We start from the raw sequence: 14,183 nt of genomic DNA, 5'->3' as shown, positions 1-14,183 counted from the left end.
AAATAACAAATCAAGGGTCGATTTCAACGACTTCAAGCAACAACCTAGAAGATGGATGTTGATCAAGTCGATGGTAATAATCGGTGATACTCACATTTCACCCAGTAGAGTTAATTATTCGCTTAACTTGCAGTTGCTTTTTGTTTTTCCAAGTGGGTAAAGATACAACGACGCAGTCCCAAGAACGCGATTTGGATTCAAAACTGCTGGGCGCGCGGCCTGTGCCGGTCGTAGTGGCCACGGAAAGTCACAGTTTTGAGTTGGACGAAAAAGCTTTGGAAGACATCTTGCTTCATGAAAGTGTCAGAGACAAAAAGGTTGCTGTAGTGTCAGTTGCGGGCGCCTTTAGGAAGGGAAAGTCCTTTTTACTGGACTTCTTTCTGCGGTACTTGGACCGAGAGGTGAATTTTAGAAATTGTACATGCTTGTACGTATTTTGCTTATTAAAGCTTAATAAGTGTTAAGTATGAGCACGCTTTCTCTTAACGATTTTACTTTATTGCTGGTTTGCACATGAACCCGATATTCTCATGGATATTTTCCTTAAAATCGGCTCTGTTTAATGAGTTAAATATAAACCTAATAAAATTATAATACATGTAAGCTCACTCCTCGAATTTGAATTATTTAGAGTTGGTGGTGAATGCTGCGTTTATTGATACAGGTGGAAGTTCTGGGGAATCTGACCTCAGCGATTGCAAAGTTTTTACCATTCTAGCAAACTGTTTATCCACGACTGTGAAAGAATATTATTTTCTAAAATACCGTGCATGAAAAAAAAAAATCTCAAACTGAAAAGGTTCTAATGCATTTATGCAATCTGTGCCCTCAAAATGTACTATGTTCTAGCCATTAGGGAATGTGAAATGTTGCACTACCGAGGTATCTTCTTATGCAAATATTTGGTTCTCTTTTTTGCTTCAATGTTTTTTTCATAAAGCCATTATGAAAAGGCAGAACATATGAACTTCTTTGTACAAACTGATAAGTGAAGATAGCAGTCTCTTCAGTCAGACAAAATTGAACTTTGCACTTCTAAAAAAATAATCAACATTGGGTTTCTAAAAGTAATTTTTTTCAGTTGATAATAAGAATTCAGAGTTTCTTTAGTGGACGTATGGGGGTTCTCTTCTTGTACTCTTTTTCGTTTTGTTTTATTTATTCATTTGTATGTTTGTTTGTTCACATTTTTGTATTTTTTAACACTTCTTTTTTGTAAATGGAAATATATAAAATGACTCATATTTTGAACTGTGGATAAACACAGCCTGGGCTGTGCTCTAGCAGAGCCTGGTGGCCCCTGGCACCTAACTTTTGCCTTCGGGCGACTAGAAAATCTCAGACTTTTCATACAAATCATATGCTGGGCACCCTAGATTTTATAGTTTCAGAGCACTGCGCTTCCTGCAATTTTCCTTAGAGTACAGCCTTGTAACCATATGAAAGTGGAAATGATCCTCATAATTAAATGAACAACCTAAGTGGTTGAAAAAATACCTGAAAACAATTCACGCTTCACTTAAAATTGAACCCAGAGTCAGTACTTTGTACATGATCGTTAGTTTACTTTTGAAAGGTTGTTTTCTATTACATATAAATTTTATTAAATGTAAATATCTGATTTTATTCATTTAATTAAACCAAAAGATTTCTTCAAATATTGTTCAATTTTAACTTTATCAGGATTCTCAACGGAAGCTGGCAACCGGTAATTGATTGCCGCCTACTTTGGAATTTGTAACCACTTGATTTGCATTACGTTTGCCACAGCCGCCTACTTAAGGTTCGGCAGACGCCTACTTCAAATCTTATTGAGAACCCTGACTTTATACAGCGTGCAAAAAAAGTTGAGTCCGATGGCCCGGAGCTAGCGGATTTTGCTATCAGGCTAGTGAATTCTGTTTTTAACTTGCCCGATGGGCAAGTGATGTCTTCTTAGGAATTCAAATAACAGAAGAACTGTGAAATCGATTCTGCTAGTCAAAAAGTTTTTGGGGCTAGTTGAAACGACATCTGGGCTAATAAATGCTAGCTTCAGCTTGCCCGAATGGCAAGCTGTAAAAATGATTTCTTTGCACCCTGTTAAACCATTAATTAACTTTGCTGATGTAACAGTTATTATAATAATTTTCTTGCCAGGGAACATATCCAGACTGGATTGGTGGCGAAAAAGAAGCTCTGGAGGGTTTTTCTTGGAGAGGAGGATCAGAGCGAGATACAACTGGTATACTTCTCTGGAGCAAGCCTTACATTAAAACACTGCCCAGTGGCGAAGAGGTCAGTACAGTGAAAAAAAAGGTGGCCAAAACGTGTCTTTTCTTTCCTAGAGCTGGCAGCTTACAGGAATGGTTTTATGTGAGCAAAAAGTTCAAATGCAGTGTTTTGTCAAGTCTGTTATAAGTAGAACTGTCTCTTCATAACAGTGTCCATTTTGGGGCCTTCCACTGGTTATTATTATATACATTCTGCAACAGGACAGGTTTCCATTTTTTTTTCCATTCAGTATGATATTCAAACTATAGGAGGTATGCTTTTCTTGAGTAAACTCTGTATCACTTCTATGCTAGTGATTGTTAATGATAAGGCAGTGATTTTATTACAAGTCTTAGTCCAGAACCATTGAGTCCCAGTTCAAAACACAATAATTCCTAAATTGAAAATGCTCAGGCTTTTATGTGACACCAGACAGACAAAAGATATTCTTTTGTAAAGCACAGTGAAGACTAAAAGAAATATGCGTCGTTAAACAACAGCCTCAGGAACAGCCACAGAAATCACATGAACTGGATATTCTGCAAAAATATCTTCAGGTTGATTGATCAATCCATCTTTGCATTTTACGGGACATGTGCCATTAACATCTTTGTGTCTTTTGGGATTTTTATGCATTAGGGATGCAGGACGTAGAGGCAACAAAATCACTGAGTAAGCATACAGCAGGGCTTTTGATATTTCGCGCGGTCGCAGACCTGCGAAATTCAGGTATTTCCGCGAAATCCCACGAAATTCCCCAAAAAACGCGAAATACCGCAAAATCCGCCAGAAATATTTCTAAATACATGTCGGTAAAACATATTTAATACTTATCTTGGCTATTAGACCTGTTTTATTCACCACAAACGTCCAAATTTATCTTGAAACTTCGTCACTACAATGGGTAAACAACGTCCCAAAACTACCAGGCATTTTTAGATGAACGTTGCGAAAAACTGGGCACTAACATAATGTTGATAGCTTTAGCATTCGCTCATTTCTCAAGTGTACTGTTGTTGAAAGAGTAAATGATTATCCCTGTTATATTAACGTTATACAACACTGGTCACATCGATGCAAAATTGATCGATTTTAGCGAAATTTGCTAAAAAATTCCAGCGAAATCCGCTGTTTTTTACTGATTGTTTCTTGGCGAAGTTTCCCCCCGAAATTTCCCGTAAAATCGGCCGATTTTTCTAAGAATTTGCCCCTGAAAATCCCGCGAAATTTTCCTTTTTTTTCCGCGAAATATCAGAAGCCCTGATACAGGGTTGCCTTGATGATTTCAAGTTGCTGGTTGTAAGCATTTAGTAGGTGGGGAAGTTGCAGAAGTTCAAAAGGTCATGCTCATAGCAGCCAGGGGAAGTCCCCAGCCCCCACCCTTAAATGTCAGCCCTGTCATGCTGTCTGGTAATAATAATATTATTCTGTAATTCAGTATTGTGAGTTCATACATGCATGTAAAATAAGCCGATGTGGTGTGACTCACCTGTAAAATGGTTTACAGCACATTAACTTGCATGTGGCTACTCCCCTTTACTTATTAGAGAGTTTAAGCATGACGTTTACGGCAAATGGGGAACATGAGTTTGTGCCATATGACCAAGTTTTCCATTTACTTATTGCTTACTGTTGATCATTATAACTACACAAAAATTGGTAGATTCATGCCAATTCTATCCATAATGTTCAATCGCTTTAAGCTGTTTTTATGTCTCAACTTGAATCTCACATCTGCCATTTACCATAAACGCTATGCTTAATCTCTCTTGTTATTATTATCATTATTATTATTATTATTATTTATTTATTTACTGATTGTGATGGTTTCTTCAACAGGTTGCAGTATTGTTAATGGACACTCAAGGTGCATTTGACAGCTCTTCAACTGTGAAAGACTGTGCAACAATCTTCGCACTCAGCACCATGACTAGTTCAACACAGGTGATGTATACTGCGAAATCAGTGTGAACGAGTTTCTCTTGATAACAAGGATAAAATCCTAAATCTTAATAATCATTCAAGGCACATTATTTAATTTTGTGATGCTGGAGATAGGTGCTTAATCAAGGATGATTTCCGTTTTTTTGCTCTGAGCATTTAAAGCCAAAAGACCCACATTGCCATAAAGTTGTGAAAAAACATGAGGTGACTGGAAGAGGTTTGTGCCCACATCAACGTCCAGTTTAAGTATGTGGATTTAGCATTAAGAAAACAATAATTATTTAAAACAACTTCTCTAACCTAGGGTTTCTTCTTTTTTCTATAATAGGTTAGGTTACTAGAAAAGCTATTCAGCCAGGGGGTGGGAGGGGGGGGTGTTGTGCCATCCTTTACGGTGGGTGCTTAGTATAATGTTGGACTCCAGTTTACAAATGTTGCCGTTAATGGGTACTGCCAGCTTGCTGGCTTACAGTACCAGCCTCTGTAAAATTGTGTTTATTCTAACATGATTGCGTCTTGTCTGTAGATCTATAACATAACACAGAACATACAAGAAGATGATCTTCAACATCTTCAGGTAGGCAATAGTCATGAAGTTGTTGATAAATTCACTGAGTTGAAGGTGTCTAACACAGTTTATTGTACACTGTATCTTATATTTCTCCAGCTTTTTACAGAGTATGGGAAACTGGCAATGGCGGAAAGCAACATTAAACCATTTCAGGTAGAGTAATGGTACAACTTTTATGGTACTGAAGTTACTAAAAAAAACATTAGCAAAAAAAATAATAAATAATAATTTTAATAAACTATAAGGAATTTTAGTCACACGTACTAGCTCGAAGTTTAAGGCATACTGGTATACAGTCAACTCTCGCCTTTCGGACACCTCGCTATTACAGACGGCTGCTTAATCCCCATAAAAAATTATAGACATTTGACTCAAACAAACTTCCGCTATTACAACTCTCGCTAAGGGTGGATTTCCACTGTCACGTAAATTTTTATGTATGTGCGCACATAAATTTTACATGCATAAATAAAATAGAGGCATCTTATGGAAGGTCATGTGCACATGCTAGGGAAATACGATAAGGACAATGAGCATTCTGCCTTATCTTGTGTTTCAGAGATTGCTGTTCTTGGTGCGAGACTGGAGTTTTCCATATGAGGCTCCATATGGATCCGTTGGAGGAAGCCAAGTTTTGGAGAAACGTCTGCGCATGACAGAGAAACAACATTCTGAGCTGATGCAAGTAAGGAGGCACATTAAGTCATGCTTCAGTAACATTGGATGCTTCTTGATGCCCCATCCTGGACTGAAAGTTGCCACAAATCCCACATTTGATGGAAGTTTAAAAGGTTTGTGGATTAAAAGATGTTTCTTGATGTCATGTTCAAAGCATCAAGCTGTTAAATGTAACATGTAGCATTATATTAAATTAATTCCAATTTGACTCAAAAGTATTTTTCTTAATGACTGCCGTGACTGTGGCAGGGCTAGCTCACTTGGAAAAGCTCTTGACTACAAAAAGGGAGGTTGTCGCTTGGATTTCCTAGAGGGGACCTCTGCTTAGTGTCTTAAAATAACTGAGAAATGAAGTACTGTCTTTGCCCTGCAAATGGTTAGACCTTTACCACATAAAATGGCAGTCCCGTTTCTAGAAGGGGAATTGAAAATAGTGTCCTCAATTTTTTATTTGTTTACTTTAGGGGTAAATACATTGACACTTAAATAAAGTGCATTTGAAAGTTGTGCTTTATATGGTGGGATTCTGATTGTTTTAGAAAAACCCCAGGGAGAAGGTAATTCAGGATTCACAAATTACAAATTAGTCCCATCTGCAGGGGTGGATCCAGAAAATTCAGAAAGGTATGGCCAGGGCACTTGCCAGCTATATAGAAACTTTTTATTTTTCTGAGTTTCAAAAAAAAGGGGTGGCCTCCACCCCCTCAGCCCACTCCTAAATCTGCCCTCGCATCTGCATCTGCAGATGTAAATATTGTTATTCAGGGTTCGTAAATGTCATGGAAAACCTGGAAAGTCATGGAATTTTAACATTTCATTTTCCACGCCTAGAAAGTCATGGAATATTATAGTCTTATTGATAGATTAGTTATGGCCGATGACGAGGTAAGGACAATGTAAGATAGAGAGAAGTGATTGAACAGTTCGAACAGCACGCATTTTGGTGTATACCCTAAAACAAGGAAAGTCCTAAAAAATTTTGAAAGTGACAGCTAAATCTAAGGTCTTGGAAAACTAAAAGAGGTCATGGAAAAAGTCATGGAATTTGAAGAGTTCAAAACAGTACAAACGCTGTTACTTAATGAGCATTTATCTTATTAATTTGTCTTAACAGATATTGATGAGGAGTTTAAGACACAGTTACGAGAGATAACCCCTTCAGTTCTCTCCACTGACAACTTAGTTGTAAAGAGTATAAATGGAGAAGAAGTTACTTGTAGAGGACTGGTGGAGTATTTTAAGGTCAGTAATAGCTGTTGATAATTTTTGTGACGGTTAGAGCCATGGCTAAATAGCAGTTATTTGCAAAACAATGGCTGGCACAACTTTTACCACGTTTGAGACAACCCCTTACATGATCAGACTATATTTTGAGTTATAGTTTGATCGCATTAGGGAGGAGTTCGCTCATGAGTGGTAAATCAAAGGGGTTGAACGAGGAATAAGTAACACATGCTGATTTGCTTTCCATAACACAATGAGATGGTGGCCAAGGACTTTTAACTGAAAAAATCCTACCTACACCCCTAGCTTGTTTAGTGTTGTAAATAAAAATGTTACTTGTAAATTAAAAAATTGAAAAAAAGAACATATAAAGGTTATTTATAGTATGCTTAGCTTAACTAGCTAATTTACAGGCACTCCACTCGTATAATTAGAAACAAGTATTATCAAACAGAACATAACAGGATTAAAAACCTCAACTGACAGGATGTAACCAGTTAGCTATAACCAGCCTGGCCACAAGGAGTTAAACTCAGGACAACCAAGAACAAATCCAGCTAGGGGTCTGAGTGTGACTTGAACCTGGGACCGCCAGCTAGGATTTGACCTCGAGACGACCGGGAATAAATTCAGCAAGTGACTCAAACCCGGAACCGCGAGAGATTTGCGAGTCCTTCGCGCTGGCCACTCACCCACGCTACCCGGCGAAATTGTTTGTGCTAACTAGAATGACTTCTTGTAAGCTTGCAAATAAATAGTGAAGCCAGTGCAAGTCACAATGTGATCAACTTCGATTTTTTGTTTACCGATTGTTAGCCTGTGTACTTTTACACTCCAGATGTACACAGGCCTCCAATCATGGATTTGTAAGCTCCGGTTTCTTTTTGTAACAGGCCTACATGAAAATTTTTCAAGGAGAAGAGCTACCACAGCCCAAGTCTATGTTATTGGTAAGTATTTTTGCCATTGTTGTTTTAGTAATCTGACATTAGGCTGTCTTATTTATACGCTATGCTTGATGAGTACTTTATCTTGTTTTTGTTTTCTAGGCGACAGCTGAAGCTAATAACCTTGCCGCTCTGGCAAGTTCAAAGGATTCCTACACAAAGCGGATGGAATTGGTGAGATTTAACAGTCAATTGCTTTCTTTTACTTTCTACTCAAGCGTCAAAAAAAGCTTGTAGTGAAGTCACCTTAAAGTCATAAGTAGACGGAAATGTTCGATTTAAACCTGTTTTACTTCTAATCCGCGCCAGAAATGAAAGTAAACTCTGGTTAAGTCCGTCTGCGAAACAGCGCCAAAATCCTTGATTACCTCTCGGACGCAGGCTATTTCCCTTCTCGCCCGGTCCAGACATTACCTTTCCACGCTTGCGCGTCTCTCATCTTTCAAGAACGATAGGTACGCTGTTCAAAAGAGCGTTGTTTGGCCGCCAAAGTACATAAGTGAAACATAGATAATAGATTTGTTTCAGAACTTTTCAGTTAAAAGAACTGAAAACCTCTGCGAGATTTGTCCGTTTTTTTATGTATTCTCTCGTATAAGAAGCGCGCGTTGCTCACCCGCTCTCTACTCCCACCCCGTGGCATGGGCACGAGATATTTTTTGGCGCCAAAATTGAAAACGGCGGCGCTATCCACGAGGGAGGAAAACGCGCGCGATGAGAGAGGAAACTAGTTCTCCTTGCGCGTGTGCCCTCCTCTCTCGCGCGCATCACTTACTTCGCTCCCCGTATTCCTCTTGCGCCTGCCGCAAAGGCTAAATCCCTCGCCCTAGGTTTTCTCGCTATTTGTCTTGTTCCTTCAGTTTAGAGAGGCTGTGAATAGTCCAATTACGTGATAATTGTTTTTGTTTTTCAGCTTTGTGGTGGTGACACCCCATATTTAGCCCCTCACGAACTAGAAAAGAAGCACGCCGAAGCCAAGGAAACATCGTTAGCCATATTTCATGGAACGCGCAAGATGGGAGGAATTGAATTCAGCAAAGAGTACGCTGAAAGACTACTCAAAGAAATCGACGAGGCATTTGATAACTTTGAGAAGCTTAACGATGGAAAGAACATCTTTAATGCCGCCCGCACACCCGCAGTCTTCTTCACGCTTGTGGTTCTGGGTTATTTTTTGGCGACCGTCTTTGGTTCGATTGGACTTGTTTCGTTTGTGCGCATGTGCAATCTCGTGATTTGGTCTGGACTGCTGGCCATTGTAGTGTGGTCTTATATCCGATTCAGTGGAGAGTTCAGAGAGTATGGTGCTAAACTGGATCACTTTGCAGAGCTTGTCTGGGATGAGGCAAGTATCTCATCTCTCTGATCTTTAGGCCTTGTAGGTGACGGTTTTGTTGGAGCGACGTGAAGGAAACTTTATTCGTGGCTAGCCCCAACGAAACTGGCCGCCCGCACTCGGGCCATAACGAGACCTTTTCTGTCCTCTCCCCACCCCCTTTAGGGGATTTCACCCACTATGCAGCCAACATTTCGCTGTTATTTTCGACCGCTTGACATTAAAAGACTTGATGTAGTCTCCCTATTCTGAGACCTATCCCGCAGTAAAAGAAAAAGTAAGCGAAAGCATGAGGGTTAATGAGGTGGGCGTGGGAGAGGGTGGCGTACAATCTACCTTCTAAAAGCCCTTTATGAGTTAAACTAGGGTATCTAAAAGACAGTAATGCTGCGGCACATTCTGTTGATACTGCATTAGTTAGGCAGTGGGACTTAAAAGAATCGAAGATGACATTGAATGTCCTATTTAAATGTTGGAAAGTACTAGAATAATTACTACCAGTCTATAGAAAGAACTCGTGGGAACGTTGTTTAGAAAATGATCAAGTGGTTATCAACTCTGGTTTTCCCACAGTAAATTGTAGGAAATGATAGAAATTCAGATTGTTTATCCATATATTTAATAGAAAAGATAGTACGGTGTACTATCTTTTCTCTGGAAACACGATACTTTTCTTGCAATGTTTATTGCACTTTATTAAGTAACAGTTATTTAGCTATATATTTATAGAAAACAACAACACAAAAAACGGGAAAAAAAAAGAATGTGGTAGCACCATCGGCTCGACGCGACTACTCCTCACCACTACACCACAGAGACTGACTACGTAGATTTGGGAAAAGTCTTTAATTTAATGCCTTTTCCATGAAACTTCGGCCGGCAAGATGATCGCCAGCCGCATTAATCGAGCTATTAACAGTAACACTTTTTAGTTGAGTTGTTCGTGGCGCGATGCACTCTGGTTAAATGCAATGCATTGTGGTAAAAAGTGATGAATTCGAGAATTCGTCGCCCCTCATATATTTCCCTTAAATCCTGATTATGTTGCTGCTCGCTCCCTACGGTCGCTCCGCCGCAACAACAGCTTTGACTGAGCGCAGAGTTTGTTTGTTCTATCTGCAGTTGCGTATGATCAATCAAATTTAACGATTTGAACGACAAATTAAGCGCATCTGGCGTTTTTCATTGATCACCGACAACTGGCGTTTCGCGCAGGTCTTCTTTTAATTGTGTGTGATCGTCAAATTGTCAGCAATGACATTTTCTAACCTAACGGGAGTCTGGCAGGGGATGATTGAACAGGGAAAAGATCCATCCGGGGTTAGTCAGGAGTCCTTGGGCTCCTGGGGTAGTTGAGTCGATGTATTATTCGAAGAAACTGCAATGAAAATTAGATCTAGCGAGGGCAAACGTAAAGCCGATACTGTAATTACGGAGTTTCTTCTTTTCTGTTTGGTTGTACGTTTAAGGTTTTTGGGACTGATGGAATTTTGTGAGTCTGTGTCTCTAATTTTCTCGTTTCTTTGCAGGCGTTTATGCCGGCTTACAATGCCGCTTTTCAGCGTGGAGTTCAAGCTGTAATAGCAACGCACTCACGCTCAACAAGGAAGACAAATTGAACAAACTAGTTCAGAGATATCAGGAAAATTTGTTTCGCCCACTTGGCGTATTACTGTCAGAAACATTGAAAGAACTTAGGTAGCTGTTATTATTTGCACTCTTAAATTGCAAGAACCTTTTGAGTGTGTTTTGCGACGTGCGACTTCAAATAGCCTGTCTTAACTTTGGTGATTATCATTACAATTAATATAGGGTGACTTCTTTTCAACGTTTTTCCAGGCCCCAAGCGTCAATGCTTAATGCCCTTTAAGCCTTAAGAATGATCAGAATGAAATTTCTCTTATCAATGCTTTATAAAACAGAGTGGTCATGAGAATTTAGGACATGATCACAGCAGATGAATCTAATGGATACTTCAACAACTTCTCCCAACTTCTTCTTTAGGAAACGTATGGGGACAATTGAGAATTTTAATTTTGATATTAGGGTTTAAAGGATTAAGAGTCCCACACCCCCTAGTCCCTGTATGGCGTTTTCCCAGGCCTTCTCGGTCAATTCACTTCGGTGACGTATCACTTCTTCGCTTGGACCACGTGAACCGAAACGAATTGCCCGAGCGGAATAATGAGGCTTAGTGACTAGGCAACATAAAGACAAGGTTGTTGCAAGGCTGGACCCGAGTTGTTCGAGATCCGATTAGCTCCAACTAATCCTGGGCTAAGTGCCAGCAATGTAACTGAGTTGCCTTGGTAGGTATTTCTGGATTTGCGCTAATCGTTGTTCAAACAACACGGCCTGGGTTTATTAAAAACCATCCCACTTATAGCACGTTGTGAAGCCGTCAGGGTACCCGTTTTCTCAATATTTCGAGCAGATTTTGCCAATCGAAACCATAATCTAAAATCAAAACCTTGCGGAACAGTAGATTCTAGTAGTTCACAAACCAGTGCATTTTGTGACTTGAATTAACAGTTGTGTTGTTTCCGGGTCCTGAATTACGGAAATTTCAAGAAAAAGGCCCCTGAGCCGGCCGGGGGTATCTGAGACCAGAAATATGTAGCTTTTTCGAATATAAGTGAGTCTTTGGTTACACGTTTTAGGAAAAAAGTCGAATTGTAGTCTTATTTGAAGTCCCCGTTGTAAACATCGAGAAATACTTCAACAATTATCATGCTAATACTACTGCATGAGAAATTCTACAATTTGATTGGCTTAGAGCAGTGGTATTTCAGCTTAATCTGAAACACCTGCATGTGAAAATTACAAACCTTTTGCGGGTAGTAGTAAAGACAAATAATAGCATGGTTTGTACGTGATATTTGGCATAAATAACACTCGTGATATTTCAAAATTGTCTCAAATTTCACTCGCCGAACGGCTCGTAAAATTACATATAGCAATTTTGAAATATCACTCGTGGTATTTACGCCGAATATCACTTCAAATCATGCGATTACCTACACTAATCCGTTTTTTACTCTATTTAATTTCTTCTCTGGCCAAGTCTGTTGGTCTGACTTGGATTACTGGACAATAATCGGTATTTACCAAAGTGAACGCAAAAATAGATTATTTATCTTGCTTAATATTTCACCATATAAATAATTGTAAAATTGTTCTGGGTCGATATTGTTTGAACTAAAAATAAACTTATTTTATGAAAAATACATTATGTCACCTTGTAAATAGTGAATGATAAATGTTGATATATATGTAGATCGATGGCACATGCCGGGTGTATAGACAAGCTCTTGAACGATTACATAGTACAGTAATGGTTATAGTGAGGGAAAGTTTAAAACGCCTCATGGTCAGTTTCTATGTATATTAGGGATTATTGTGCGAAATAAATAAGTAGTAGCCTTCGGAACCTTATCTCTCCGTGTTTATTTATCTTTGTTCTTTTTATAAAGTGAAATCTGATTCTTTATAAATCCCGAAAATATGGGCCTTGTATTTAAGCAATTGACGTACGATTCAATCGCGCAACATTCGTTGCTCAAAGAACGGCAAACGACTGTGGGTGGTTACACTTGCGAGACATGAAAATATACTTTTACTCGTTCACGTCTTCCCTTCATTGTGGATGAGAAACCACAAATAACACCAAAAACTGCGAATTCTGTCAGCGGTGTAGCTCGGGTTTGGGAATTCGTTTTTGATACGGATAGGATTTCGTTTTAGTTATAAGTGTGACTAATTTTTAACGTAATTAACCTACCTAGAAACAGTTCATAGTTCATGAGGTACAGTAATTAGAGAGATTAAGATTCACGTTTACGCCAAACGGCAAACGTGAATTTGTACCACGTGACGAAGTTTTCTCCTTATTTTTCGTTTACTGTATATTGTTTCCACACAAAAATAAGTAGTTTAATGCCAGTTTTGGCCACAAGAATCGTTCTGGACTGTTTTTATCTGCTTATTTTCTATTCTGAGAAATTCTCAACTGACGTTTGCCGTATGCCGTAAACGTAAATCTTAATCTCTCTATTATCTCTTAAAGCACGGCTAAGTTGAGTTACAAAGGCTAGTTACCCGTTAGTGTTGAACGTGCAATCACTGTTGAAAACTCAAGGAAACTAACATTAACAAAACTATAGCCTAAGTACTTAAAGTTCCAAACGTTGATTAACAAACCTAAAACCCCACCGAACAAATGACAAGTGTGAAAAAAGAATGCGCGAGATCTTTGTTTTTGTTTTTACGAAGTATACGGAAAGCTACGACACAACACAACTGGCCGGACTTAACTGCAAAAGCAAATGTCTTCGTTGTTTCTTGACACTGGGCAAATACATGCAAAAATGGTAAAATGAATCATTCTATGAAACGGCAACAGAACAAACTGAACATGGCAAAATCACAGGTCGGGAACACAATAATCTTAGGACCAATGACAGCCGTAGACTCAGGAGCGGTCTCTTATTTTTCTCTTCAACCGTTACTGAGATAGACCCAAGGAGCACTACCTCATTTTGCCCTGGATGCTATACCCTAATGAACAGCGTGTGGTTTTAAGGATCTTGAGTCGTACTCACGATTTACAATTTTTCTATTTAGCGGCGTCTTGAACAGAGTGTCTTTTTGGACCAGAAGCCCATAAAAGAATGTGAAGGTTTGCGATGAGTGGTCTTCATGTGCGGAACCAACCTTTTTTCCGATAATTCGATTATGTGATGTATGCCAAACGAAATGAATCAGTGTCATGAAATAAGGTCTCCTAAACAGGGTAGTGAAATGAACGATTTAGTCTCAAACAGGGCCAGAGCTTAAAGCCCTCGGCGCCACTTCTACTTTTAAAAACCTCCCCCGAGTGCCCCTGGCAAGCGTAACATGCCTTGAGCCGCGAAAAACGACCTGTGTTAACGTTATAAATTAATGAATTCGACAAACATGCTCGTTGTCTGCTACACGGTCGTTTTAAATTTCGTCACGCAATGCTCTTCTCCGGCAAAGTAGGGAGGAGCGTTGCGTGACGAGACTAAAAACGGCTGTGTAGCAGACTATTGAGTTCTTATCCCGCAGCGAGCATGTTGAACATGCTCGCTGCGGGATAAGAACTCAACTGACGTAAAAGGCGAACTGCAAGCAGGCTAAATACAGCTCCCTTAGTATCGTCTCTCGGGGGGGGGGGGGGGGGGGGTACTCCCTTATATAGGCTGTATAG

At 39.4% G+C, this 14,183-nt stretch overlaps 2 protein-coding genes across 2 annotated transcripts in view; one reads left to right on the top strand and one right to left on the bottom strand.

Annotated features, from left to right (window-relative positions):
• Nucleotides 1–12,388, top strand: part of LOC140943789 (atlastin-1-like) — a 48,201-nt gene extending 35,813 nt beyond the window's left edge. Inside the window, exons 2-13 of the mRNA XM_073392898.1 lie at nt 49–73; nt 154–401; nt 2,140–2,277; nt 4,093–4,197; nt 4,724–4,774; nt 4,865–4,921; nt 5,328–5,559; nt 6,561–6,688; nt 7,564–7,620; nt 7,720–7,791; nt 8,531–8,962; nt 10,483–12,388. Coding sequence (XP_073248999.1) covers nt 52–73; nt 154–401; nt 2,140–2,277; nt 4,093–4,197; nt 4,724–4,774; nt 4,865–4,921; nt 5,328–5,559; nt 6,561–6,688; nt 7,564–7,620; nt 7,720–7,791; nt 8,531–8,962; nt 10,483–10,572 — 1,632 coding nt within the window. The 5' untranslated portion in view covers nt 49–51 and the 3' untranslated portion in view covers nt 10,573–12,388. The remainder of the gene's footprint in view (nt 1–48; nt 74–153; nt 402–2,139; nt 2,278–4,092; nt 4,198–4,723; nt 4,775–4,864; nt 4,922–5,327; nt 5,560–6,560; nt 6,689–7,563; nt 7,621–7,719; nt 7,792–8,530; nt 8,963–10,482) is intronic.
• LOC140943801 (uncharacterized) overlaps nt 1–14,183 on the bottom strand; it is a 270,540-nt gene that overhangs the window by 20,097 nt on the left and 236,260 nt on the right. The gene's annotated exons all lie outside the window — the stretch shown is intronic.

Source organism: Porites lutea, chromosome 7 (genome assembly GCF_958299795.1).
Source record: "Porites lutea chromosome 7, jaPorLute2.1, whole genome shotgun sequence".
Lineage (NCBI taxonomy): Eukaryota > Metazoa > Cnidaria > Anthozoa > Scleractinia > Poritidae > Porites > Porites lutea.
The sequence above is the reverse complement of the archived record's forward strand: the minus strand, read 5'-3'. Positions and strand labels throughout refer to the sequence as shown.